Genomic DNA, 27,123 nt, shown 5'->3' with positions numbered 1-27,123 from the left:
TATTCTGACAGAACTCCTCAATTGCTTACATACCTTTCAATTAAACATTTCTCTTTCACTTCTTTAGAACATGGAACATAGAACAGTACAGCACAATACAGGCCCTTCGGTCCATGATGTTGTGCCGGCCTTTTATCCTAATCTAAAATCAACCTAACCTACACCCCTTCAAATTACAGCTGTCCATGTGCCTGTTCAAGAGTCGCTTAAATGTCCCAAATGACGCTGACCCCACCATCTCTGCTGGCAGTGCACTCCACCCTCCCACCATTCTCTGTGGTAAACGAACCAACCTCTGAAATATCCCCTATACCTTCTTCCAATCATCTTAAAATTATGTCCCCTCGTGACAGCCATTTCCGCCCTGGCTATCCACTCTATCTATGCCTCTCACCATCTTGTACACCTCTATCAAGTCACCTCTCTTCCTTCTTCGCTCCAGTGAGAAAAGCACTAGCTCCCTCAACCTTTCTTCAAAAGACATGCCCTCCAGTCCCGGCAGCATCCTGGTAAATCTCCTCTGCACCCTCTCCAAAGCATCCATATTTTCCTATAATGAGGCGACCAGAACTGGACACAATATTCCAAGTGTGGTCTAACCAGGGTTTATAAAGCTACAGCAAAATATCACAGCTCTTAAACTCAATCCTCCTGTTAATGAAAGCCAACACAACACACGCCTTCTTAACAACCCTATCAACCTGGGTGGCAACTTTGAGGGATCTATGTACGTGGACTCCAAGATCTCCTCACATTGGGTATACCCCGTCAGGCCCAGAGGACTTATCTATGCTGATGTTTTTCAAAATTTCCAGCACATCCTCCTTCTTAATATCAACCTGTTCGAGTCTATTAACCTGGTTCATGCTGTTCTTATGAGCAACAAGGTCCCTCTCTCTAGTGAATACTGAAGCAAAATATTCATTTAGGGCCTCCCCTATCTCCTCAGACTCTAGGCACAAGTTCCCTCCACTATCTCTGTTCGGCCCTACTCTCACTCTGATCATCCTCTTATTACTCACATAAGTGTAGAACACCTTGGGGTTTTCCCTAATCCTTCTCGCCAGGGCTTCTTCATGCCCTCTTCTAGCTCTCCCAAGTCCATTTTTGAGTTCCTTCCTGGCTACCTTGTAACCCTCTAGAGCCATGCTTCCTCAACCTTACATAAGCTTCCTTCTTCCTCTTGACTAGAAGCTCCACTTCTCTTGTCATCCAAGGCTCCTTCATCTTACCATTCCTTCCTCGTCTCAGTAGGACAAAACTATCCAGCACTCGCAGCAAATGCTCCTTAAGTAACCCGCACATTACAGTTGTGCATTTCCCCAAGAACAACTGCTCCCACTTTATGTTCCTCAGCTCCTGTCTAATAGCAGTATAATTTTCCCTCCCCCATACTGTCTGTTCCTATCGCACTCCATGACTATGGTGTGTGGTAGTCGGTAGTTGTGTGTGGTAGTCGGTATTAGGGGTATTACGGTCCCAGGTTGATGCTGTAAGACCATTGGTGTGGGAGGTACCTGAGACAGCAATGTCATTGGTGAAGCCTGCCTGCTGGTTCCGCCCAGTAAGGCGGAGTATAAGAGCCTGTGTCTCCCTTGCAGCTGCATTCTGTACCTGCGCTGCTGAGGGAAACATTTAGTCCAATAAAGCCTTCAATTGTCATCCAATCTCAATTCTGGAGTTATTGATCGAGCATCATTGTGGTCACTGTCACCAAAATGCTCTCCCACTGAGACATCTGACACCTGGCCTGGTTCATTGCCAAGCACCAAAGCCAATATGGCCTCCCTCCTAGTCTGCCTATCTACACATTGAGTCAGGAATCCTTCCTGTACACACCTGACAAAATCTGCTTCATCCAAACCATTTGCACTAAGGGGGTTCCAGTCAATATTCGAGAAGTGAAGTTACCCATGACAACAACTCTGTTACTTCGGCACCTTTCCAAGATCTGCCGCCCAATCTGTTCCTCCATCTCTCTGCTGCTATTGGGGGGTTGATAGAAAACTCCCAATAAAGTGACTGCTCCTTTCTTGATTCTGACTTCACCCATACTGACTCAGTAGACAAACCCTCCTCGACGACCTCCTTTTCTGCAGCTGTGATGCATTCCCTAATTAACAGTGCCATTCCCCCTCCTCCCTTACCTCCCTCCCTATTCTTCTTAAAACATCTAAACCCCGGAACATCTAACAACCATTCCTGCCCTTGTGAAATCCATGTCTCCGTAATGGGCACAACATCGTCGTTCAAGTTCTCATCCATGCTCTAAGTTCATCTCTCTTATTCCTGACACGCCTTGCATGGAAACAGACACAGTTTAATCCATTTCACTGAGTGCAACTTTGCCCTATCAACTGTCTATCCGTCCTCTCAGACTCACTGCATACTATTTCTGCCTGTTCAACAGCTACCCTATCCTCTGATCCATAGCTTTGGTTCCCATCCCCCTGCCAAATTAGTTTGAACCCTCCGGAAGAGCTCTAGCAAACCTTCCACCCAGGATATTGGTGCCCCTCCAATTTAGGTGCAATCCGTCCTTCACGTACAGGTCCCACCTTGCCCAGAAGGTATCCCAATGATCCACATATCTGAAGCCTTCCCTCCTGCACCAACCCTGTAGCCACGTGTTCAGCTGCACTCGCTCTCTGTTCCTTGTCTCACTTGCACGTCGCACCGGTAGCAATCCTGAGAATACTACTCTGCTGATCCTGCTCTTTAGCTTCCAACCTTTAGAACATAGAACAGTACAGCACAGTACAGGTCCTTTGGCCCACAATGTTGTGCCGACCATTTATCCTAATCTAAGATCAACCCAACCCAACCCAACTCCTTCAATTTACTGCTATCCATTTGCAATCTGATTATTTTGTAATTATTCCTGAAGAATATAAACTACAATTTTACATTGACTGAGCAAAAAATAAAATGATAAAATTTAATCACAAACTGAGGCAGCATGGTAGCATAGTGGTTAGCACAATTGCTTCACAGCTCCAGGGTCCCAGGTTCGATTCCGGCTTGGGTCACTGTCTGTGCGGAGTCTGCATGTTCTCCCCGTGTGTGCGTGGGTTTCCTCCGGGTGCTCCGGTTTCCTCCCACAGTCCAAAGATGTGCAGGTTAGGTGGATTGGCCGTGGTAAATTGCCCTTAGTGTCTAAAATTGCCCTTAGTGTTGGGTGGGGTTACTGGGTTATGGGGATAGGGTGGAGGTGTTGACCTTGGGGAGGGTGCTCTTTCCAAGAGCCGGTGCAGACTCGATGGGCCAAATGGCCTCCTTCTGCACTGTAAATTCTATGATTCTATGAAAGTATTCTGCATAATTGTTATGTTTAACATTACCTGGAATTTAACCTTGAGTTCGTTAGTAAATCGCTGACAAACAATTCCCATGTTTGGCTCATTCAGCTCCCAGTTGTCGACTTGTTTGATAGAAGAATGATCATCATTGATTGGGGACTCAAACTCGGCATCTGACAAGTGATATAAGTTATCAATCGATTATTATAAAGAGTCTAACTGTAGTGAAGAATATATCTTATTTTGCTGCTTTGTAAATAATGGTTATGGTGCTATTTGTGAATTTTATTTGTCAATAATGACTTATTTAAAACAGTCTCCTGTCTCACTAATTTTACCATCTCACTCAGCAAATGTGACCAAATATTTCATAACTACATTTTCATTGTTCTCAAATTGCTTGCAAATCATTATAGGGCATAAATAAAAGTTATTACTATCCCAGGCCAGACATCCTGGGGGGTTTTCACAGTGACTTCATACTTGTGACAATAAAAGGTTGTTATTATTATTATTATTATTAACAGTGTCTAGGGTACCTGACAGAACCCCCAATACGGTGAGGAAAGGATACCTCCAGGAGTGATTTAATGAAAAATAGGGATATGGTATATTAAATTAACTTTGTTACTAAAACAGCTTTACAATATCTTTAACATCAGACAAGAAAAGTAGCGGACAATTACTCCTTGCACAATGCTGGTTAATGCAGTGTCAATTGACTGCTATCTTTATTCCCACTCAAACGCAAACCCATCTCAGCGCTCAATCCACTGTTAGCGCTCAGGAATACCTGCTATACAGAGATGTCTGGATACTGTACTTTTAAAAACCATGTTAAAGAAAATACCTGATTCCTTTCAGAAGCATGCAGAAACCTTGGCTGCATTTCTTCAGAAGCTGCTTCGGCTAGTTTCAACTCACATTTCCATTACACAATTCTAAACGACTTCTGAAGAAATACAGCCACAGTTTCTGTCAATTTATCTACAGTCATATCTTACTGAACGGGAGTGGGAGCAGATGCTTGACTTCTCTCACATCTCGATTTAACACTCAACTAAACTGCTTTTCTGCTAAATGCCTGATACCTTAGCTCCTCTCCATTAATTACATGCATTTTGGAAGGTCTAATGCAGGTAGGGAATATACAGTGAATGGTAGAACCCTCAAGAGTATTGAAAGTCAGGGAAATCTAGGAGTACAGGTCCACAGGTCACTGAAAGGGGCAACACAGGTGGAGAAGGTAGTCAAGAAGGCATATGGCATGGGGCACTGAGTATAAGAATTGGCAAGTCATGTTGCAGCTGTATAGAACCTTAGTTAGGACACACTTGGAGTATAGTGTTCAATTCTGGTCGCCACACTACCAGAAGGATGTGGAGGCTTTAGAGAGGGTGCAGAAGAGATTTACCAGAATGTTGCCTGGTATGGAGGGCATTAGCTATGAGGAGCGGTTGAATAAACTCGGTTTGTTCTCACTGGAACGAAGGAGGTTGAGGGGCGACCTGATAGAGGTCTACAAAATTATGAGGGGCATAGACAGAGTGGATAGTCAGAGGCTTTTCCCGGGGTAGAGGGGTCAATTACTAGGGGGCATAGGTTTAAGGTGAGAGGGGCAAGGTTTAGAGTAGATGTACGAGGCAAGTTTTTTTACACAGAGAGTAGTGTGTGCCTGGAACTCGCTACCGGAGGAGGTGGTGGAAGCAGAGACGATAGTGACATTTAAGGGGCATCTTGACAAATATATGAATAGGATGGGAATAGAGGGATACGGACTCAGGAAGTGTAGAAGATTGTAGTTTAGTCGGGCAGCATGGTCGGCAAGGGCTTGGAGGGCTGAATGGCCTGTTCTTGTGCTGTACATTTCTTTGTTCTTTGTACATCATCTTAACAATCTGAAATCTAATCTGATGGGCCAAATAGCCTCCTTCTGCACTGTAAATTCTATGATTCTGATTCTTCGGTAGGGTGTGTGGACAGTCTGGATCATGTTAACATCGAAAAAGAGGAGGTATTGGGTCTTTTAAAAGATATTAAGGTAGATAAGTCTCTGGGCCTGATGTGATTTACCCAGGAATATTGACGGAAGCAAGGGAGGAAATTGTTTGGCCTTGAATGACATCTTTGTATCCTCATTGGCTGCAGATGATATACCAGAGGGCTGGAGAATAACTAATGTGGTACCGCTGTTTAAGAAAGGTAGCAGGGATAATTCTGGAAACTATAGGCCGGTGAGCCTCACGTCGGTGGCAGGTAAATTATTGGAGAGAATTCTCAGGGACAGGATTCGTACCCATTTGGAAACAAATGGACTCATAAGCGATAAACAGCATGGTTTTGAGAAGGGGAGGTCGTGCCTCACTAACTTGATCGAGTTTTTGGAGGAGGTGACAAAAATTATTGAAGGCAGTGGATGTTGTTTACATGGACTTCAGTATAGCCTTTGAAAAGGTGCCTCATGGCAGATGGGTACAAAAGGTGAAGTCACATGGGATCAGAGGTGAGGTGGTAAGATGGATACAGAACTGGCTCAGTCACAGAACGCAAAGGGTTGCAATGGAAGGGTGTTTTTCTGAATGGAAGGTTGTGACAAGTGGTGTTCCACAGGGGTCTGTGGTGGGGCCTCCATGGTTTGTGGTGTCCGTAAATGAATTGGAGGAAATGTAGCCAGTCTGATTAGTAAATCTGCGGATGACACCAAGGTTGGTGGAGTGGCAAATAGTGTTGAGGATTGTCAGAAGATACAACAGGACATAGATAGGTTGGAGATGCAGGCAGAGAAATGGTAAATGGAGTTTAATCCGGACAAATGTGAGGTAATGCATTTTGGTAGGTCTATGATAGAAGGGAAATATATCGTAAATGACAACACTCTTAGGAATATAAAATGGCAGAGAGATCTGGGCGTGCTTATCCACAGATCTTTGAAGGTGGCAACACAAGTGGACAAGGTAATCAAGAAACATACAGAATGCTTTCCTTCATTGGCTGGGGCATCGGGCATTAAAACTGGCAAGTCATGCTACAGTTGTATAGAACCTTGGTAAGGCCACACTTGGAATATTGCGCACAATTCTGGTCGCTATACTACCAGAAGGATGTGGAGGCTTTGGCGAGGGTGCAGAGGAGGTTTACCAGGATGTTCCCTGGTCTGGAGGGTATTAGCTATGTGGAGAGGCTGAATAGATTCGGACTGTTTTCATGAGAAAGACGGAGGTTGAGGGGTGATCTGATAGAGGTCAACAAGATTATGAGGGGCATGGATATAGTGGATAGGCAGGCACTCTTTCCCAGGGTGGAGGGGTCAGTCCCCAGTGGGTATAGGTTTAAGGTCCTTGGGGCAAAGTTTAGAGGAGATGTGCAAGGCAGTTTTTTTACGCAGAGGGTGGTGAGTATCTGGAATGCATTTCCAGGGGAGGTTGTGGAAACACTAACAGAGTTCAAAAGGCATCTTGACAAAATGATGTCTTCATGAGGAAAAGGAGACCTTTACATCTGCAGGCGGAATGAAAGTGGGCAGAAATTCATCAAGTGGTATTGCCGGTAGGGTATAGAAATGAGGTGTTGCAAGTAGCACATGAGGTACCAGTGGGAGGCCATTCAGGAGTCAGGAAAACTCAAGCTAAAATTCAAAAACATTTTTATTGGCCTGGACCACATAAAGTTGTAGTTAAATTTTGTTGATCATGTCACACATGTCAAGTGATAGGGAAACCTCAAGCAGTGATAAAACCAGCACCCTTAATACCATTCCAGCATTTGAGGAACCTTTACAAGGGTCTTAATTGATTGTGTAGGACTGCTTCCTAAAATCAAGTATCAAATTTTACCTCAAAGTTATTCAACGAAGTTAAGGATAGCTTAGGAATAAAACAATTTAAATCAACTGCGCCCATCCAGAATTTCAGCGAGCGTTAGAAAGGTGGCATCAGATATTACAGACAATGTTGAGGGCTTATTGTCAAGATTATCCAGAGGATTGGGATAAAGGAATTCCATTCGTACTGTTTGCAATTAGGGATGCACCAAATGAGTCAACCAAACTCAGTTGTTTTGAACTAATTTTTGGTCATAATTGATTAAGGAAAAATTGGTGAGTGAGCTGTCAGAACTTACATTATTGGATTACTTGTCAAATTTTAGGGAACGATTAAATAGAGCAGGAGAATTGGCTAGACAACATTTAAAGGTTGCACAACATGTGATAAAATGGATATCGGACAAGAAAGCAAAAGTTTGTAAGTTTGCCAGTGGAGATAAAGTTTTAGTATTGTTACCAGTGGTAGGTGAACCTTTAAAAGCAAGGTTTTGTGGACCTTATCAAATTGAAAGGAAATTAAGTGAGGTGAATTATGTGGTAAGAACGCCAGATAGAAGGAAAACTCACTGAGTGTGTCATGTGAATATGCTTAAAAGATACTTTGAAAGGGAAGGAGAGCAAAAGAAGGAGGTTTTAATGATTCTAACTCAAAGTGAAGAACCAAATCCAGATGACTTTGAATTTGACATTCCTCAAATTAAATTGGAAAATGAGGATGTTCTTAAAAATTGGGATCAATTGTTGAGTTGCCTTCCAGAGGAAAAACGAACTGACCTGAAAGAGTTATTGATATCACATGGGCATGCTCGCCATAGTGATGGTACTTGAACTGGACGGTACCCAACGGTTGTGTGTGGACTATAGAAAGGTTAATGCAGTTACAAGAACGGACTATTATCCAATCTGACGCCTGGAGGATTGCATTGAGAAAGTGGGACAATCAGCTTCTTTTTCCAAACTAAAGGTTACTGGTAGGTACCTTTATCTGAAAGGACAAAGGTTATTTCAGCTTTTGTGACTCCAGATGGTATGTACCAATTCAAAGTTACGCCACTTGGCATGAAAAACACCCCAGCCACATTTCACCGGTTAACTAACAAAGTTGTTTCAGGATTACCCAATTGTGCGGTACACATCGACGATCTGGTAATTTTTAGCCAGACATGGAAAGAACATTTAAAGCATCTGATGGAGCTATTCGATCGATTTCAGGAGGTGGGTTTGATAGTAAACCTAGCCAAAAGTGAATTTGGAAATGCCGAAGTCACTTTCCTTGGCCATACAATCGGATAGGGTCGAATGGTCCCACGGTATGTGAAAAGAAAAGTTATTGGGGAATTTCCCATATCCTCGACACAAAGGGAAATAATACGAAGTGGTTGAGTCGGAAACATTAGGGACCTTCAAGTGGCTATTGGATAGGTACATGGATTACGGTAGAATGATGGGGTGTAGATTAATTTGTTCTTAATCTAGGACAAAAGTTCGGCATAACATCTTGGGCCGAAGGGCCTGTTCTGTGCTGTATTTTTCTATGTTCTATGATTTCTTGGCATGAATGGATTATATCGAAAATTTATGCCAAATCTTTGCAGCGTGGATGCTCCACTGACGGACTTGCTGAAGAAACATCGCAGGTTTCTGTGGACAGCGGAGAGTCAACAGGCATTTGACTGCCTGAAGGCTGTCTTAACCAATTCTCCTGTGTTGGAGAATTACAAGGGGCTCTTGGAGAATTACAAAGGGCTCTGTGATCGGATTGAACTAAAGTATCTGACTTTAAAGAGAAATGCATTGGCGTAGAGAAATGGATGGATCGTGCAGAGACCTCCTTGTCCAAAGAGACTGTCAATCAAGAGGTATTCCGGTTGGAGGAAGAAGAACTAAAATGGACTATGTTATTATACCTGTTTGCGTGTTTTGTGAAACAAAAAGTATTTTACTGTCAGTATGTCTTAAAGGAAAGTGAAAAGGTAAAAAATGAAACCATCTTGAAGTTGATGGTTTATTTTTTTTCTTGGGGGGAGGTGTTAGGTGTACCTTTATGAAATGGGTGTTTATCAAATAGCTGCAGTGATGTCAGTGTGTGGGTGGAGCTGGGCTGTCTTTCTGTCATTCACTTTCGTTTTGAGCTGAAAAGCTGCTTTGTGGCTCTGTTTTTGGTTTTGTTTTCAGAGTTGGAGAGCTACATTCAAACAAAAAGCTGTATATCTCTCTCACTAAAGAATGCCTCCAGATCACTTGATGATTTCAAAGTCATACCTGTTTATGTAGAGAATTTAAACTGGCTGTCTTTGTAAAAAAGGTTTAACTTATGGATGTTGCTAGGAAAGGTATTAAGGGTTACCTATAGAGCATTGTATCTGTGGGGTTAGATGTGTTGGTGGTTGATAAGATGTTTACTGTGTGTTTATAAAATGTTAACTGGGTTCACAGAATAAATATTGTTTTGTTTTAAAGCCAAAATCAATTAATAGTCGTGGGTCAGGTGAACTCCATGACAAACCTTATCGAGTTCTTTGAGAAGGTGACTGAACAGGTAGACGAGGGTAGAGCAGTTGATGTGGTGTATATGGATTTCAGTAAAGCGTTTGATAAGGTTCCCCACGGTAGGCTATTGCAGAAAATACGGAGGCTGGGGATTGAGGGTGATTTAGAGATGTGGATCAGAAATTGGCTAGCTGTAAGAACACAGAGGGTGGTGGTTGATGGGAAATGTTCAGAATGGAGTTCAGTCACAAGTGGCGTACCACAAGGATCTGTTTTGGGGCCGTTGCTGTTTGTCATTTTTGACCTAGAGGAGGGCGCAGAAGGGTGGGTGAGTAAATTTGCAGACGACACTAAAGTCGGTGGTGTTGTCGACAGTGCAGAAGGATGTTGCAGTTTACAGAGGGACATAGATAAGCTGCAGAGCTGGGCTGAAAGGTGGCAAATGGAGTTTAATGTAGAGAAGTGTGAGGTGATTCACTTTGGAAGGAATAACAGGAATGCGGAATATTTGGCTAATGGTAAAATTCTTGGAAGTGTGGATGAGCAGAGGGATCTCGGTGTCCATGTACATAGATCCCTGAAAGTTGCCACCCAGGTTGATAGGGTTATGAAGAAGGCCTATGGTGTATTGGCCTTTATTGGTAGAAGGATTGAGTTCCGGAGTCATAAGGTCATGTTGCAGCTGTACAGAACTCTGGTACGGCCGCATTTGGAGTATTGCGTACAGTTCTGGTCACCTCATTATAAGAAGGACGTGGAAGCTTTGGAACGGGTGCAGAGGAGATTTACCAGGATGTTGCCTGGTATGGAGGGAAAATCTTATGATGAAAGGCTGATGGACTTGAGGTTGTTTTCGTTAGAGAGAAGGTTAAGAGGAGACTTAATAGAGGCATACAAAATGATCAGAGGGTTAGATAGGGTGGACAGTGAGAGCCTTCTCCCGCGGATGGAAATGGCTAGCACGAGGGGACATAGCCTTAAACTGAGGGGTAATACATATAGGACAGAGGGCAGAGGTACATCCTTCCACACTATCGACAACACCACCGACTTTAGTATCGTCTGCAAATTTACTCATCCACCCCTCTGCGCCTTCCTCTAGGTCATTGATAAAAATGACAAACAGCAACGGCCCCAGAACAGATCCTTGTGGTACTCCACTTGTAACTGAACTCCATTCTGAACATTTCCCATCAACCACCACACTCTGTCTTCTTTCAGCTAGCCAATTTCTGATCCACATCTCTAAATCACCCTCAATCCCCAGCCTCCGTATTTTCTGCAATAGCCTACCGTGGGGAACCTTATCAAACGCTTTGCTGAAATCCATATACACCACATCAACTGCTCTACCCTCGTCTACCTGTTCAGTCACCTTCTCAAAGAACTCGATAAGGTTTGTGAGGCATGACCTACCCTTCACAAAGCCATGCTGACTATCTCTGATCATATTATTCCTATCTAGATGATTATAAATCTTGTCTCTTATAATCCCCTCCAAGACTTTACCCACTATAGACATGAGGCTCACCGGTCTATAGTTGCCGGGTTGTCTCTGCTCCCCTTTTTGAACAAAGGGATCACATTTGCTATCCTCCAGTCCTCTGGCACTATCCAACCAAATCCAACGTGGCCTCGCCTCTTGTTGGCCTGTCAACATATTGTGTCAGGAAACCCTCCTGCACACACTGTACAAAAAACGACCCATCTAATGTACTCGAACTATATCTTTTCCAGTCAATATTTGGAAAGTTAAAGTCTCCCATAATAACTACCCTGTTACTTTCGCTCTTATCCAGGATCATCCTCGCCATCCTTTCCTCTACATCCCTAGAACTATTTGGAGGCCTATAGAAGACTCCCAACAGTGTGACCTCTCCTTTCATGTTTCTAATCTCAGCCCATACTACCTCGGAAGATGAGTCCCCATCTAGCATTCTCTCCGCCACCGTAATACTGCTCTTGACTAGCAGCGCCACACCTCCCCCTCTTTTGCCTCCTTCTCTGAGCTTACTAAAACACCGAAACCCCGGATCTGCAACATCCATTCCTGTCCCTGCTCTATCCATGTCTCCGAAATGGCCACAACATCGAAGTCCCAGGTACCAACCCATGCTGCCAGTTCCCCTACCTTATTTCGTATACTCCTGGCATTGAAGTAGACACACTTCAAACCACCTACCTGAACACTGGCCCCCTCCTGCGACGTCAAATCTGTGCTCCTGACCTCTATACTCTCATTCTCCCTTACCCTAAAACTACAATCCAGGTTCCCATGCCCCTGCTGCATTAGTTTAAACCCCCCCAAAGAGCACTAACAAATCTCCCCCCCCAGGATATTTGTGCCCCTCAGGTTCAGATGTAGACCATCCTGTCTGTAGAGGTCCCACCTTCCCCAGAAAGAGCCCCAGTTATCCAGAAATCTGAATCCCTCCCGCCTGCACCATCCCTGTAGCCACGTGATTAATAGCTCTCTCTCCCTATTCCTCATCTCACTATCACGTGGCACGGGCAACAACCCAGAGATAACAACTCTGTTTGTTCTAGTTCTGAGCTTCCATCCTAGCTCCCTGAAAGCCTGCCTGACATCCTTGTCCCCTTTCCTACCTATGTCGTTAGTGCCACTGTGGACCACGACTTGGGGCTGCTCCCCCTCCCCCCTAAGGACCCGGAAAACACGATCCGAGACATCACGTACCCTTGCACCTGGGAGGCAACATACCAAACGTGAGTCTCTCACGCTCCCACAAAATCTCCTATCTGTGCCCCTGACTATCGAGTCCCCAATTACTAATGCTCTGCTCCTCTCCCCCCTTCCCTTCTGAGCAACAGGGACAGACTCCGTGCCAGAGGCCCGTACCCCATGGCTTACCCCTGGTAAGTCGTCCCCCCCACAAGTATCCAAAGCGGTATACTTGTTTCTCAGGGGAACGACCGCAGGGGATCCCTGCACTGACTGCTTTTTCCCAGTCCCTCTTACAGTTACCCATCTATCTCCAATCTTTGGTGTAACTAATTTGTCGATATCTACTCTGCCTCCCGAATGATCCGAAGTTCTTCCAACTCCAGCTCCAGTTCCCTAACTCGGTCTTGGAGGAACTGGAGATGGCAGCGCTTCCTGCAGGTAAAATCAGCAGGGACACTAACGGCATCCCTCACCTCAAACATCCTGCAGGAGGAACATTGCACTCCCATCCCTCTAACTTTCTACCAAGATCTGGCTAACAACTAAATTAAATTTAAAAAATAATCATAATAATAATAAAATGTGGTACTTACCTCACACCAATGGGTTTTATTATTAGGTTAGAGGAGGAGGGCGGGTGGGAGACACTACACGTGTAGTGTCTCGGGTTTCCTCTCCACCAGAATTTATTGGTGAGGGTCTTCCCAGAGGTCCGCTGGTCGAACTTCCTGTTCCCGCCTTAAACACTAAAATTAAAAAAAACAACAGCAAAGAGGGACCGAAAACGGGACCAGGTAAGTGTTTACCGCTGAAATTGACTAGCCTGCTCCTGTGAAGGTCTCCCAGAAATCACTAATGCACCGCTCCCGCTGAAATCGACTGGCCTGCTCCTGCAAAGACAAGTGCTTTTAATGGAGAGACTTACCTCCCAGAAATCACTTGCGCACTGCTCCCGCTGAAATTGACTAACCTGCTCCGCTCGCGCTGAAATTGACTGGCCTGCTCCTGCAAAGACAAGTGTTTTTAAAGGAGAGACTTACCTCCCAGAAATCACTTGCGCACTGCTCCCGCTGAAATTGACTAACCTGCTCCGCTCCCGCTGAAATCGACTGGCCTGCTCCTGCAAATACAAGTGTTTTTAAAGGAGAGACTTACCTCCCAGAAATCACTTGCGCCCTGCTCCCGCTGAAACTGACTAACCTGCTCCGCTCCCACTGAAATCGACTGGCCTGCTCCTGCAAAGACAAGTGTTTTTAAAGGAGAGACTTACCTCCCAGAAATCACTTGCGCACTGCTCCCGCTGAAATTGGCTAACCTGCTCCGCTCCTGCTGAAATCGACTGGCCTGCTCCTGCAAAGACAAGTGTTTTTAAAGGAGAGACTTACCTCCCAGAAATCACTTGCACACTGCTCCCGCTGAAATTGACTAACCTGCTCCGCTCCCGCTGAAATCGACTGGCCTGCTCCTGCAAAGACAAGTGTTTTTAAAGGAGAGACTTACCTCCCAGAAATCACTTGCGCACTGCTCCCGCTGAAATTGACTAACCTGCTCCGCTCCCACTGAAATCGACCATGTACGGCCTGGATGAGCGAGAGCATGTAAAGCTCACAGTTTTAAATTTAGATCCTTCAGTAGCAGCAGCCCTTCCCGACCCACAGAATGTGGGACCTTGCAGAAATGCATACCGCGATCCTGGATGCGATCGGGTATAACCGGGGTGACCCCGTAGATGGCCTCAACAAATGTAGGCAAAAGAAATCCGAGCACCCCACAGCGTTTGCTGGATGCCTGTAGATTCACTTTGCAGCAGTCTTTGGAGACTTAGACCGTGCCCATTTGTCCCCAGACAACATGGCCAAATGGACCCACACCCTTATCTCCCATGCCACCGAAACAGGACAGAAAGCTTGCACGAGTTATGATCCCTCAGAGGAGGCCCATAACGAGTAGTGGGTAGTGAAAAGATTGACCCGCACTTGGGAGCAATCTATACAAAGTAAACCTGCAGTTAAGAATACCGAGGAAAAGCAGGCCGGCGCAGATATGCAGGCAGTAAAAACACACCAGAACCCTGCATGGGTGAATGAGGGAAAGAACAGCCCCCCACCCGAGTCACAGGAGTGTTACAACTGCGGACAGTTGGGACACTTCGCGAGAGAGTGCAATGCCCCTAAAAAGCCACAGAGAGCCCAGCAGACGGGCACTCTGAGTAAGAAGACAGAGCCCATTCATAGCGTTAGCACCCGTTCAGATCAGACGGACTTGACCGGAATGGACTGACGGTGTACGGGCTCCCCCAGTTGGGTCTGCGACACCCTTTGGGATAGATCCGGACGACCGGTAGTTGCAGCAAAAATTCGGGAACAGCCCATCGAATTTCTCTGGGACACAGGAGGGTCCCGCACCACAATAAATTCCTCCACCATGTTTCAAAAAGACTCGCGGCCCACTACAGCCACTATCACCCTCAGCGGCTTTACAGGCCACTCACAGCAGGGACACATCACAGCCCCTGTACCCATTAAAATCGGTACCATCACCACCAAGCACCCCGTAGTTTTAGTTGACCTGCCCCATTCAGCAGAACACATTCTGGGAATCGATTTCATGAATTCCCATAATCTTTCATTCGATCCAGTCAACCAGTGTGTCTGGAAGGTGGCAAAATCCGCAAGAGCCCCCGCAACGCGAACAAAATTAGCGCAGTAGGCGAATTTTGGTTCAACCCGACCACGCTTAGTACGGACAAGCAGGTTAGGGCAGTTCTGCAAAAGAACAGGGCAGCATTCGCGACCCACAAGCACGACTGTGGACGGATGACTGGCTCCGTACAAATAACAGGACCTGACCCTAGACCCCCAAAACAGTATGGATTTCTCCAAGAGGCAGAGGGAGATATCTCAAAGGTAATAGAAAGCTTCTTAGAGCAGGGCGTACTTAGATCAGTAGCCTCCACTATTAATGCCCCGATTTGGCCAATGAGAAAGCCCGATGGATCATGGCGACTGACCATCGATTACCGGGAACTCAACAAAATCACCCCCGCAGCAGCCCCCACAGTAGCAACAGGTTCCGAGACCATGCTCAAGCAGGGACTCAATTCCCGATTCTTTACCGCTTTGGATGTCAGTAATGGATTCTGGTCTATTCCATTGGCAAAGGCGTGCCAGTACAAATTTGCCTTCACCTTTAAAGCACAGCAGTACACGTGGACATGCCTGCCACAAGGCTTCCACAACTCCCCCTCCATTTTCCACCGACAGCTGGCAAATGGTTTAGCCAGATTCTCTCGCCCCGAATGTCTCGTTCAGAACGTAGACGACCTACTACTGCAGACAGACACCAAGGAAGAGCACATTGAGTTTCTGACCGAACTTCTGGAACTCTTACACTCAATCGGTTGTAAAGTCAACCCCAAAAAGGCCCAGACTTTGGAAGATAAAGTGATATATTTGGGAACAATTATCACACATGGCAAATGCGAGATCGAGCATAAAAGGATTGACTCGATTTCTAAATTGCCCCTTCCCCAGAACGTTTCAGCCCTCCGGTCGTTTTTAGGACTGGTTGGCTACTGCCGAAACCACATTGACGGTTTCGCCAGCAAGGCAGCACCCCTCTCAGACCTCCTAAAGAAAGGAGCCCCCTGGGAATGGCTTCCACAGCATACGGATGCTGTGGATGCTTTAAAACAGGCACTCATAGCAGCCCCCGCACTACAAGTTCCAGACCCGCTTTCCCCTTACGCCGTAGAGGTAGCGACCACAGACCGCACCCTTTCGGCCGTGCTCCTCCAGGAACGGCACAACCAGTTAAGGCCCGTAGCTTACGCCTCCAGAATTTTAGATGCTGTGGAGCAGGGATTTTCAGCCTGTGAGAGGCACATGCTCGGAGTATTTTGGGCAGTGCAGTATTTTTCATATATTACCGGACTGAACCCCATTACAATTATCACCGAACACACCCCCACCCAACCTTTACTGGACGGACGTCTCAAGGAAGGTACAGTAAGCCAGATTAGAGCAGCGGGATGGACCCTTCTCTTGCAGGGACTGTTAAATCACTGTTAAAAGGACAAAGACGCACACCTACTTAGCCGACAACTTACAGTACCGCCGAACCCCCCATGAATGCAATATTATCTCGCCACACCACAACACAGGCCCCTTTATTGCTAAGACACCCCCCAGAAAGATAGGTAGTTCAACCCAGAGCCCCCAGCACACGTGTGAGCCCATAAAGATCTATGTGGATGGACCTTCCACAGTCTTGGATGGGAAGCGCTAACAAGTTGCGGCATCTATGTCGAGGACGCGCCCTTGAGGAAATATTGTTAAAACTTCCAGGCCACTTCGGCACGCAGGCAGCAGAGCTCGCGGTCATCGCGTATATAGTGGAACACCCAGATTCCTTCCCCAGCCCAGCAGACATATACTCAGATAGCCTCTATGTCTGCAACAGCCTCACGGAATGTCTGCCCCTGTGGAAAGCAAGAGGATTTGTTTCCGCAGACGGAAAACCCCTCCCCTCAGCCCCATTGCTCCGTCATATTTTAGAGCGAGCCCAGAACAGGACTTTTGGGATAATCAAAGTTCGCAGTCACCATCGTTCCTCCCCCCCTGGAAATGTGAAAGCCGACGCATTGGCTAAAGCAGGTTCCAGGCATGGATATTTTTGGACACCCCCCGAAAGCGCACCAGTGAGTGCAGTTCAGGTCTCACAGACAAAGATCGAGGATCTGGTGGAGGCCCAGAAGCAGGACAGCAATCTCAGGGAGATTGTAAAAGGAAAATATCCAGCTCCCTATAGAACATAGAACATAGAACGATACAGCGCAGTACAGGCCCTTCGGCCCACGATGTTGCACCAAAACAAAAGCCATCTAACCTACACTATGCCATTATCATCCATATGTTTATCCAATAAACTTTTAAATGCCCTCAATGTTGGTGAGTTCACTACTGTTGCAGGTAGGGCATTCCACGGCCTCACTACTCTTTGCGTAAAGAACGTACCTCTGACCTCTGTCCTATATCTATTACCCCTCAGTTTAAAGCTATGTCCCCTCGTGCCAACCATTTCCATCCGCGGGAGAAGGCTCTCACTGTCCACCCTATCTAACCCCCTGATCATTTTGTATGCCTCTATTAAGTCTCCTCTTAACCTTCTTCTCTCTAACGAAAACAACCTCAAGTCCATCAGCCTTTCCTCATAAGATTTTCCCTCCATACCAGGCAACATCCTGGTAAATCTCCTCTGCACCCGCTCCAAAGCCTCCACGTCCTTCCTATAATGCGGTGACCAGAACTGTACGCAATACTCCAAATGCGGCCGTACCAGAGTTTTGTACAGCTGCAACATGACCTCCTGACTCCGGAACTCAATCCCTCTACCAATAAAGGCCAACACTCCATAGGCCTTCTTCACAACCCTATCTATCAACTTTCAGGGATCTATGTACATGGACACCTAGATCCCTCTGCTCATCCACACTTCCAAGAACTTTACCATTCGCCAAATATTCCTTCCAAAGTGAATCACCTCACACTTCTCTACATTAAACTCCATTTGCCACCTCTCAGCCCAGCTCTGCAGCTTATCTATATCCCTCTGTAACCTGCTACATCCTTCCACACTGTCGACAACACCACCGACTTTAGTATCGTCTGCAAATTTACTCACCCACCCTTCTTCGCCTTCCTCTAGGTCATTGATAAAAATGACAAACAGCAACGGCCCCAGAACAGATCCTTGTGGTACTCCACTTGTAACTGAACTCCATTCTGAACATTTCCCATCAACCACCACACTCTGTCTTCTTTCAGCTAGCCAATTTCTGATCCACATCTCTAAATCACCCTCAATCCCCAGCCTCCGTATTTTCTGCAATAGCCTTCCGTGGGGAACCTTATCAAACGCTTTGCTAAAATCCATATACACCACATCAACTGCTCTACCCTCGTCTACCTGTTCAGTCACCTTCTCAAAGAACTCGCTAAGGTTTGTGAGGCATGACCTACCCTTCAGAGAGGTTCAAAAATGCACTGACCACACATGACGGTGTGGTGTTAAAAGACACCCTTTATGTGGTTCCTGACCAGGACAGGAATCAACTGATTTGTTTGTTCCATGACGGTCATGGACATCAGGGAATTAATCCCACTACAGCCCATCTCAAGCAGCTTTGCTGGTGGCCGAATTTAAAGGAAGATGTAAACCATTACATCGAGAATTGTCTTATCTGCACCCAGAATAATCCGGACAGATATGCCAAAAAGGCTCAACTCAGCCACACCCGACCCGTTAATGGCCCCTCGACTAACCTCCAGATTGATTTTATAGGCCCATTGCCCCTTTGAAGGAATGGCTATAAATATGTACTCGTGGTAATTGACACATTTACAAAATGGGTGGAAGCATTCCCAGCCCGCACAAACACTGCAAAAACCACAGCCAAGATTTTGACCCACCACATCTTTACAAGATGGGGACTCCCCCGCAGCATTGAATCAGACCAAGGTTCCCATTTTACGGGACATGTCATGCAGAACGTCCTCACGATATTTGGCATCACCCAAAAATTCCACATAGCATACCACCCACAGTCGAGTGGTATCGTGGAGCGCATGAATCGGACCCTAAAATCGACCCTGACAAAAATGGTCCAGCAAAACAACACCACTTGGGACTCAGTCCTCCCTTTTGCGCTGATGTTTTTGCGTAATACAATTTCTACTTCCACAGGTTACACCCCACATTCTCATGACCGGACGCCCCATGAAAAGCATAGAATATTTGTTAGGTTTAGACTTGACCAGCCCCGAGGTGACGGCCCTCACACACGAGAAAGCAGTAGAGCAATTAGTTGAAAATGTTAAAACGGCTCAACTAGCAACCGCAGTGAAATTGGGCACCAGAAAGAAACAGAACAAGGATTGTTTCGACAAGACAGTGCATGCGACTGAGTACAGTATAAGACAGCAAGTTATGCTCTCTGTATATAACTCCAGCACATTCCTGTCCCCAAAATACTCGGGTCCGTACTCCATTGCAGACAAAGTAAGCCCTTCCGTATATAAAATAAAATATCCCAACGGTAAGACTGCGTGGTTCCATATACACCAGCTGAAGACATATGGAACACAGTCGAACCACGCACACCACATCATGCTCGACGCGACAGCGACTGTGACTCGGACGATAGCCACAGCACGCCTCCCTACTATCCCCATGCAACAGGCCCCACACCCAGCGATTCCGACTACGATCCAAGTGATCCCTTCATGATCACTTTCCTAAACAAACCCCACCACCGACCACTGAATTACACCGACGACCCCGATTCTGTCCCCACACAACTAGACACCAACTATTGGCACCGAGATAACTCGTTCCGACTCATCCGCAACGACGAGAGCGACCCCACCTCACAGCATGCAGCCCTTTCAGCCCTGATACACTCAAGAGCTTGGCACCCGGGAGAAGATGACGACCTTGGGTCTGACTCCCAAACTGAGAACCCCTTTGCGACCCTGTTCGCAACCGAGAGCTGAGGTGTCCAGATGATGTTTTAAAAGGAACCGCTCGGGAGAAACGGTGTCCTTTCTGATGGAACCTGCAGAATGTTTTATGTTGTTTGTACGTTTGTTAAATGTTGTATGTCAGACAAGAACATTTTTCACGGCCGAAACCTCTGTGGACTTGCCCACAGAGACTCACTATTGTCAGACACTCGTTCAGCGCAACTAGCTTGTCTGCAGAGACTTGTTAAGATACCAGATGCCTGTTCATAACTGCCCTTCTGGTTCGAAGGTAGAACGACTACGGCAGCCCCACCACGATGACTACATTTCTTGCCCGTTCTTGTCGGTTGCTCAGGCAGTGGAGAAACGGCTTGGGACCCGCCCTGCCTGGGAACCCCCCCTCTGGTCAACTACGCTAGGGTAGGAGAGACACGGCATTGGTAGCCGTCCTACCCGGGGACTCCATCCAATTCTTACCCGTCGCGGCCCATACGCACCTTTTCGTACATTTTGGTACTTTTCGTTCAAAAAGTTTTGTTTTGTTTCAGGTAACCCTTAGGTTGCCAACCATATACTATTTACATCCTGAAACATTTGGATGGTAAATTGCGCAGTCTGCGAGATGGCTCGCACTGGTTCATTATTTGGGAAGTGTGTCTTGTCCTAAAATTCGGTTTCTGAAAAATAAAAATGAGGGAGTCACACATAGTGACCAATTATAAAGGGGGTAATTGGCACTAAAGGACAGACAGACTATCGTACGAGATATTAAACAAAGATAGTTACAGACACTATGCTTGTTTCCACAGAACTCCAGAAGCTCCAGGACCGGAGAAGAAAAGAAAAGGAAAGAGAACAGCCATGAGGACTTCCTTCACATGGATCATCATCTTTATGGACATTTGGTTGCGAGTGAACGCGAACCCCATGACTTCAAGCCCCTCAGCCGTTAATGTTTCACTTCCCCGTAGTACCCAGAGCCCAGTCACCAGCGACACCACATCATCTTGGCACGCCTGGTTTATAGCCCGGTACTCCCTGTCCTATGTAATAGAAACCTTACTGGTATTAACGATACTCTGCTGCATCGTGCAGACTATGCGTCTAAGAAAATGGAGAAGGAGAGCCTACCGCGCTCGAACCCCGGGATATAGGATCAGATCCCCTATTTTCGGATACGACCAGACCCCCGACCCCCGCAATCTATAAAAAAGAGCATTCACTTCGTTTTATTGTAAATAAAGAAATGTAAAGAACTGTTCATGAGCAAATTGTACGATCCTGAGCTTGACTGCCAAGCCAGGAAAAATGTGTATAAACTGCTATGATTTTGTTGTATGGTCGAGGAAGTTAGAATAATGAAATGTTTAAGTGAGTGTAGTGCATTAAGAATAGTTAGAGGTTCCCAGTGTATTGTTTTGTAATGCATGAACCTGTTTGACATAGCGCCCTTAGAAATTGTCAGTTAAAAATTTTTTGCGTAGCTATGGTCAGTGCAGAGGCCATGAAGGAAGTGCCCCCCCCCCCCCCCCCCCCCAGGTCAGGGAATGGAAAGCAACATAGTTATGTGATCCTTCACGCTTCGCGTTAGGATCACAAGGGAGGATTGTAGCCACTTAAAATGGCCAACTCCCGATTCAAAATGATGAACGGCAAAGGCTGATGGGAAAGTCAGCCAACAAGACAAAAACGAGCAGCTGCAGGTTGGCTGTGTATTTACCTCTCGAAAGGCCAGACACTATCGATACCAGCAACCATCAGCATAACAAAACAACAGCCATTTGCATACTAATGAGCAATCCCCAGGAACAATAAGCAACATTTAGACACACAAAGCAAAACCAGACTCTTCGGCGCCAGCAGGAGCCTACACAAAAGGAGGTGAACGAGCACCTCAAGACCGCCCATCGATCAGGGAACCCCTCCAGCATTGGAGAAAATTGAACCAGGCGATTGGGACAAAGTCCAATCACTTGGGACCAGGTACAGGGTCCGCCCCGAAAGGCGGGAAGCCCCTGGGGACTATAAGAATTGAGCCCCAAGTTCAAATCGCTTCTCTTCTCTTCCTCTCCACCCCTTCGAGCTCTTCGTCCTGCCCGGGTCACCCAGCAACAACGAACCAACATTGACCGTGACCGGAGCAGTGAAGATCGAATCATAAGTTTAATTCAATGCTCGCTACGAGATAGGCGCTCCTAGCTACCAATCTGTACCAACTTCGAATCCTGCAGGCTCAGAACCCGAACGAAAGGCCATTTGTTTCCCTGACCTGGCGGGCCAGTTCCAAGTTAAGTATAGGCCTGTTAGTTATAGAAGTAGCTGAGACATAGAATTTATGCATGAGTAGCGATTACTGTGTATAATAAATGTGCTTTGATTTAAACCTTACTAATCGGTGTATTGGATTATTGATCATTACTCGGACTTGAACTACGTGGCGGTATCATAAAGATACCTGGCGACTCAAGAGCAAAGGTAATAAAACAGAGCAATTGAACTAAGGCAAAGTTAGCAACACCTGGTGGAATGATTTTTGGAACTGGGGCTCAAACATACAAATACATCTATTCGTTCGCCTGTTATCATACCTGGCTGCCCTCCTCACAGTCCAATTCCGCCGATGGAAAGCAAAGATCATGCAACGATATAATATACAAAGAACAAAGAACAGTACAGCACAGACACAAGGCCTTCGGCCCTCCATACCTGTGCCGATCACGTGTCCTAACTAGACCAACCGCCTGTATCCTTCTATACCCCGTCTGTTCATGTGTCTATCTAGATAAGTCTTAAAGGTCGCTAACGTATCTGCCTCAATCACCATACTTGGCAGTGCATTGCAGACCACCACCACCTTCTGTGTAAAATACTTCTCCCGCACCTCTCCACTGAACCTATCCCCACTCACCTTAGGGGTGCATAAGGTGTTTTAATTATTTTTAAATGGTGGACCATCTCCAGCACATCGTAGAATTATTGTCTGAGATGCAGTTAGAGAACGATGTTGAAAAAGGAAAGTTAGCTTTAAAAAGATGAACTGGTGCCCCCTTGTAATTGTCATTTTTGGCCTGGGAAAAAGCCTCCAACTGTTCACCCTATATATACACCCCTCATAACGTTAACTTCTATCAGGACGCTATTCCTCCGCCTCCATCTTTCTAGGGAGAAGAATCCCAGTTTATTCAATCTCTCATCAAAGATAATACCCTCCACACCAGGCAACATACTGGTAAACCATTTTTGTACTCTCTCCAAAGCCTCCACGTCCTTCTGGTAGTGTGGTGACGAGAATTGGATACTGTATTCCAAATGTGGCTAAATGTGTAACTGGAACATAATTTGCGAACTTTTATTGATAGGATGCAGAGCTGGGCCGAAAAATGGCAGATGGAGTTGAACCCTGATAAGTGCGAGGTGATTCATTTTGGTAGAAAAAATTTGAATGCGGATTACAGGGTCAACGGCAAGGTTCTGAGGAGTGTGGAGGGACAGAGGTTCATGTCCACAGATCTTTGAAGGTTGCCACTCAAGTGGATAGAGCTGTGAAGAAGGCTTATAATGTGTTAGCGTTTATTAACAGGGGGCTTGAGTTTAGGAGCCGCGGGGTTATGCTGCAACTATACATGACCCTGGTGAGACCACATTTGGAGTATTGTGTGCAGTTCTGGTCACCTCATTATCGGAAGGATGTGGAAGCATTGGAATGGGTGCAAAGGAGACTTACCAGGATGCTGCCTGGTTTGTAGGATAGGTCTTATGAGGAAAGGTTGAGGGAGCGAGGGCTTTTCTCTTTGGAGCGGAGAAGGATGAGAGGCGACTTAATAGCGGTTTATAAGATGATGAGGGGGATAGATAGAGTGGACATTCAGAGACTATTTCCTCGGGTGGATGTAGCTGTTACAAGGGGGCATAACTATAAGATTCAGGGTGGGAGATATAGGAGGGATGTCCGAGGTAGGTTCTTTACTCAGAGAGTGGTTAGGTTGTGGAATGGACTGCCTGCTGTGATAGTGGAGTCGGAGACTTTAGGAACTTTCAAGCGGTTATTGGATAGGCACATGGAGCACACCAGAATGACAGGGAGTGTGATAGCTTGATCTTGGTTCCGGACAATGATAGGCACAACATCGAGGGCCGAAGGGCCTGTTCTGTGCTGTACAGTTCTATGTTCTATGTTCTATACTCGATGCCCTGTCCAATGAAGGCAAGCATGCCATATGCTTTCTTTACCACTATTTCCACCTGTGCTGCCCTTTTAAGGATCTGTGGACCTGCACGCCCAGATCTCTCTGTGTGTCTATGCTCCTGATGGTTCTGCCATTTATTTTATAGCTCCCACCTGAATTGGATTTACCAAAATGCATCATCTCACATTTGTCCAGGTTAAATTCCATCTGCCATTGCTCCGCCCAATTTTGCAGCCTACCTATATCTCTGACAATCTTTATCACTATCTGCAACTCCTGCAATCTTAGTATCATTCGCAAACTTGCGAATCAGGCCAGCTACATTTTCTTCCAAGTCATTTATCTATATTACAAACGGCAGAGGCCCCAGTATTGATCCCTGCGAGACACCACTAGTTACAGACCTCCATTCGGAAAAACATCTCTCCACTGCTACCCTCGGTCTCCTATGGCCAAGCCAGTTCTGAATCCATCAAGCTAGTTCACCTCTGACCCCATGTGATTTAACCTTTTGCACCAGCCTGCCATGAGGGACCTTGTCAAATGCTTTACCAAAGTACATGTAGACAACATCCACAGCCCTGCCCTCATCAATCATTTTTGTCACCTCCTCAAAAAATTAAATTAAATTTGTGAGACATGACCACCCTCATACAAAATCATGCTCTCTGTCGCTAATAAGACCTTTCACTTCCAAATATGCATAGATCCTATCTCTAAGAATCTTTTCCAACAATTTTACTAAAACTGACGTCAAGCTCACTGGCCTATAATTACCCAGATTATCCTTGTTACCCTTCTTAAATAATGGGATAACATTAGCTATCCTCCAATCCTCTGGGACCTCACATGTGGCCAACGAGGAAAAAAAGATTTCTGTTAGAGGCCCAGTGATTTAATCACTTGTCTCCCTCAGAAACCTGGGATAGATGCCATCTGGCCCTGGGGATTTGTCTACCTTAATGCTTTTTAACACATTTCCTTCCTCGTAATAATGGCTTCTTCCAAAGTGTTTACATATCCCTCTGAGACACCACCAATCAACGTGTCCCTCTCTGTGAATACCGATGCAAAATACTCATTAAGGATCTCACTTACGTCCTTTGGTTCTACACATAATTCCTCTCCTTTGTCCTTGAGTGGACCAACTCTTTCTCTAGCTACTTCTCTTGTTCCTAATATCCGTATAAAATACCTTGGATTCTCCTTAATCCTGTCTGCCAAGCACATTTTGTGACTCCTATTTGCCCTCCTGGATCCTTGTTTAAGCTCTTTTCTACTGTCCCTGTATTCTTCAAGTGCTTCATCTGTGTTTAGTTGCCCAGACCTCATCCTTTTTCTTTTTAACTAGACTCTCAAAATCACTTGTTATCCACGGTTCCTGAATCCTGCCTTTCCTTTCTTTCCTTTTCATCGGCACATGTCTGTCCTGAACTTCAAATAGCCTCTTCCAAACAACAGCCTCTCTATATCCTGCCTAATCTGGTTGTAGTTAGCCTTCCCCCAATTTGTGGAGATGCCGGCGTAGGACTGGGGTGAGCACAGTACGAAGTCTTACAACACCAGGTTAAAGTCCAACAGGTTTGTTTCGATGTCACTAGCTTTCGGAGCAGCGCTGCATGTTCCTGTGAGGAAGAAAGATAAATACGGCAATTTTCGGGAACCTTGGATGACGAGTGATATTGTAGGCCTCGTCAAAAAGAAAAAGGAGGCATTTCCTGTGAGGAAGAAAGATAAATACGGCAATTTTCGGGAACCTTGGATGACGAGTGATATTGTAGGCCTCGTCAAAAAGAAAAAGGAGGCATTTGTCAGGGCTAAAAGGCTGGGAACAGACGAAGCCTGTGTGGCATATAAGGAAAGTAGGAAGGAACTTAAGCAAGGAGTCAGGAGGGCTAGAAGGGGTCACGAAAAGTCATTGGCAAATAGGGTTAAGGAAAATCCCAAGGCTTTTTACACGTACATAAAAAGCAAGAGGGTAGCCAGGGAAAGGGTTGGCCCACTGAAGGATAGGCAAGGGAATCTATGTGTGGAGCCAGAGGAAATGGGCGAGGTACTAAATGAATACTTTGCATCAGTATTCACCAAAGAGAAGGAATTGGTAGATGTTGAGTCTGGAGAAGGGGGTGTAGATAGCCTGGGTCACATTGTGATCCAAAAAGACGAGGTGTTGGGTGTCTTAAAAAATATTAAGGTAGATAAGTCCCCAGGGCCTGATGGGATCTACCGCAGAATACTGAAGGAGGCTGGAGAGGAAATTGCTGAGGCCTTGACAGAAATCTTTGGATCCTCGCTGTCTTCAGGGGATGTCCCGGAGGACTGGAGAATAGCCAATGTTGTTCCTCTGTTTAAGAAGGGTAGCAAGGATAATCCCGGGAACTACAGGCCGGTGAGCCTTACGTCAGTGGTAGGGAAATTACTGGAGAGAATTCTTCGAGACAGGATCTACTCCCATTTGGAAGCAAATGGACGTATTAGTGAGAGGCAGCACGGTTTTGTGAAGGGGAGGTCGTGTCTCACTAACTTGATAGAGTTTTTCGAGGAGGTCACTAAGATGATTGATGCAGGTAGGGCAGTAGATGTTGTCTATATGGACTTCAGTAAGGCCTTTGACAAGGTCCCTCATGGTAGACTAGTACAAAAGGTGAAGTCACACGGGATCAGGGGTGAACTGGCAAGGTGGATACAGAACTGGCTAGGCCATAGAAGGCAGAGGGTAGCAATGGAGGGATGCTTTTCTAATTGGAGGGCTGTGACCAGTGGTGTTCCACAGGGATCAGTGCTGGGACCTTTGCTCTTTGTAGTATATATAAATGATTTGGAGGAAAATGTAACTGGTCTGATTAGTAAGTTTGCAGACGACACAAAGGTTGGTGGAATTGCGGATAGCGATGAGGACTGTCTGAGGATACAGCAGGATTTAGATTGTCTGGAGACTTGGGCGGAGAGATGGCAGATGGAGTTTAATCCGGACAAATGTGAGGTAATGCATTTTGGAAGGTCTAATGCAGGTAGGGAATATACAGTGAATGGTAGAACCCTCAAGAGTATTGAAAGTCAAAGAGATCTAGGAGTACAGGTCCACAGGTCATTGAAAGGGGCAACACAGGTGGAG

General features: G+C 46.0%; 1 protein-coding gene across 1 annotated transcript in view; it reads right to left on the bottom strand.

Moving 5' to 3' along the window:
• Window positions 1-2,903: 2,903 nt before the first annotated feature.
• The window catches only part of LOC140428892 (uncharacterized), a 130,427-nt gene continuing 106,207 nt past the window's right edge, over window positions 2,904-27,123 (bottom strand). The window contains exons 6-7 of the mRNA XM_072515539.1: window positions 3,342-3,472; window positions 2,904-2,912 (exon numbers count right to left, since the gene is read on the bottom strand). Of these exons, the coding sequence (XP_072371640.1) occupies window positions 2,904-2,912; window positions 3,342-3,472 (140 nt within the window). The remainder of the gene's footprint in view (window positions 2,913-3,341; window positions 3,473-27,123) is intronic.

Source organism: Scyliorhinus torazame, chromosome 8 (genome assembly GCF_047496885.1).
Source record: "Scyliorhinus torazame isolate Kashiwa2021f chromosome 8, sScyTor2.1, whole genome shotgun sequence".
NCBI lineage: Eukaryota > Metazoa > Chordata > Chondrichthyes > Carcharhiniformes > Scyliorhinidae > Scyliorhinus > Scyliorhinus torazame.
The sequence above is the reverse complement of the archived record's forward strand: the minus strand, read 5'-3'. Positions and strand labels throughout refer to the sequence as shown.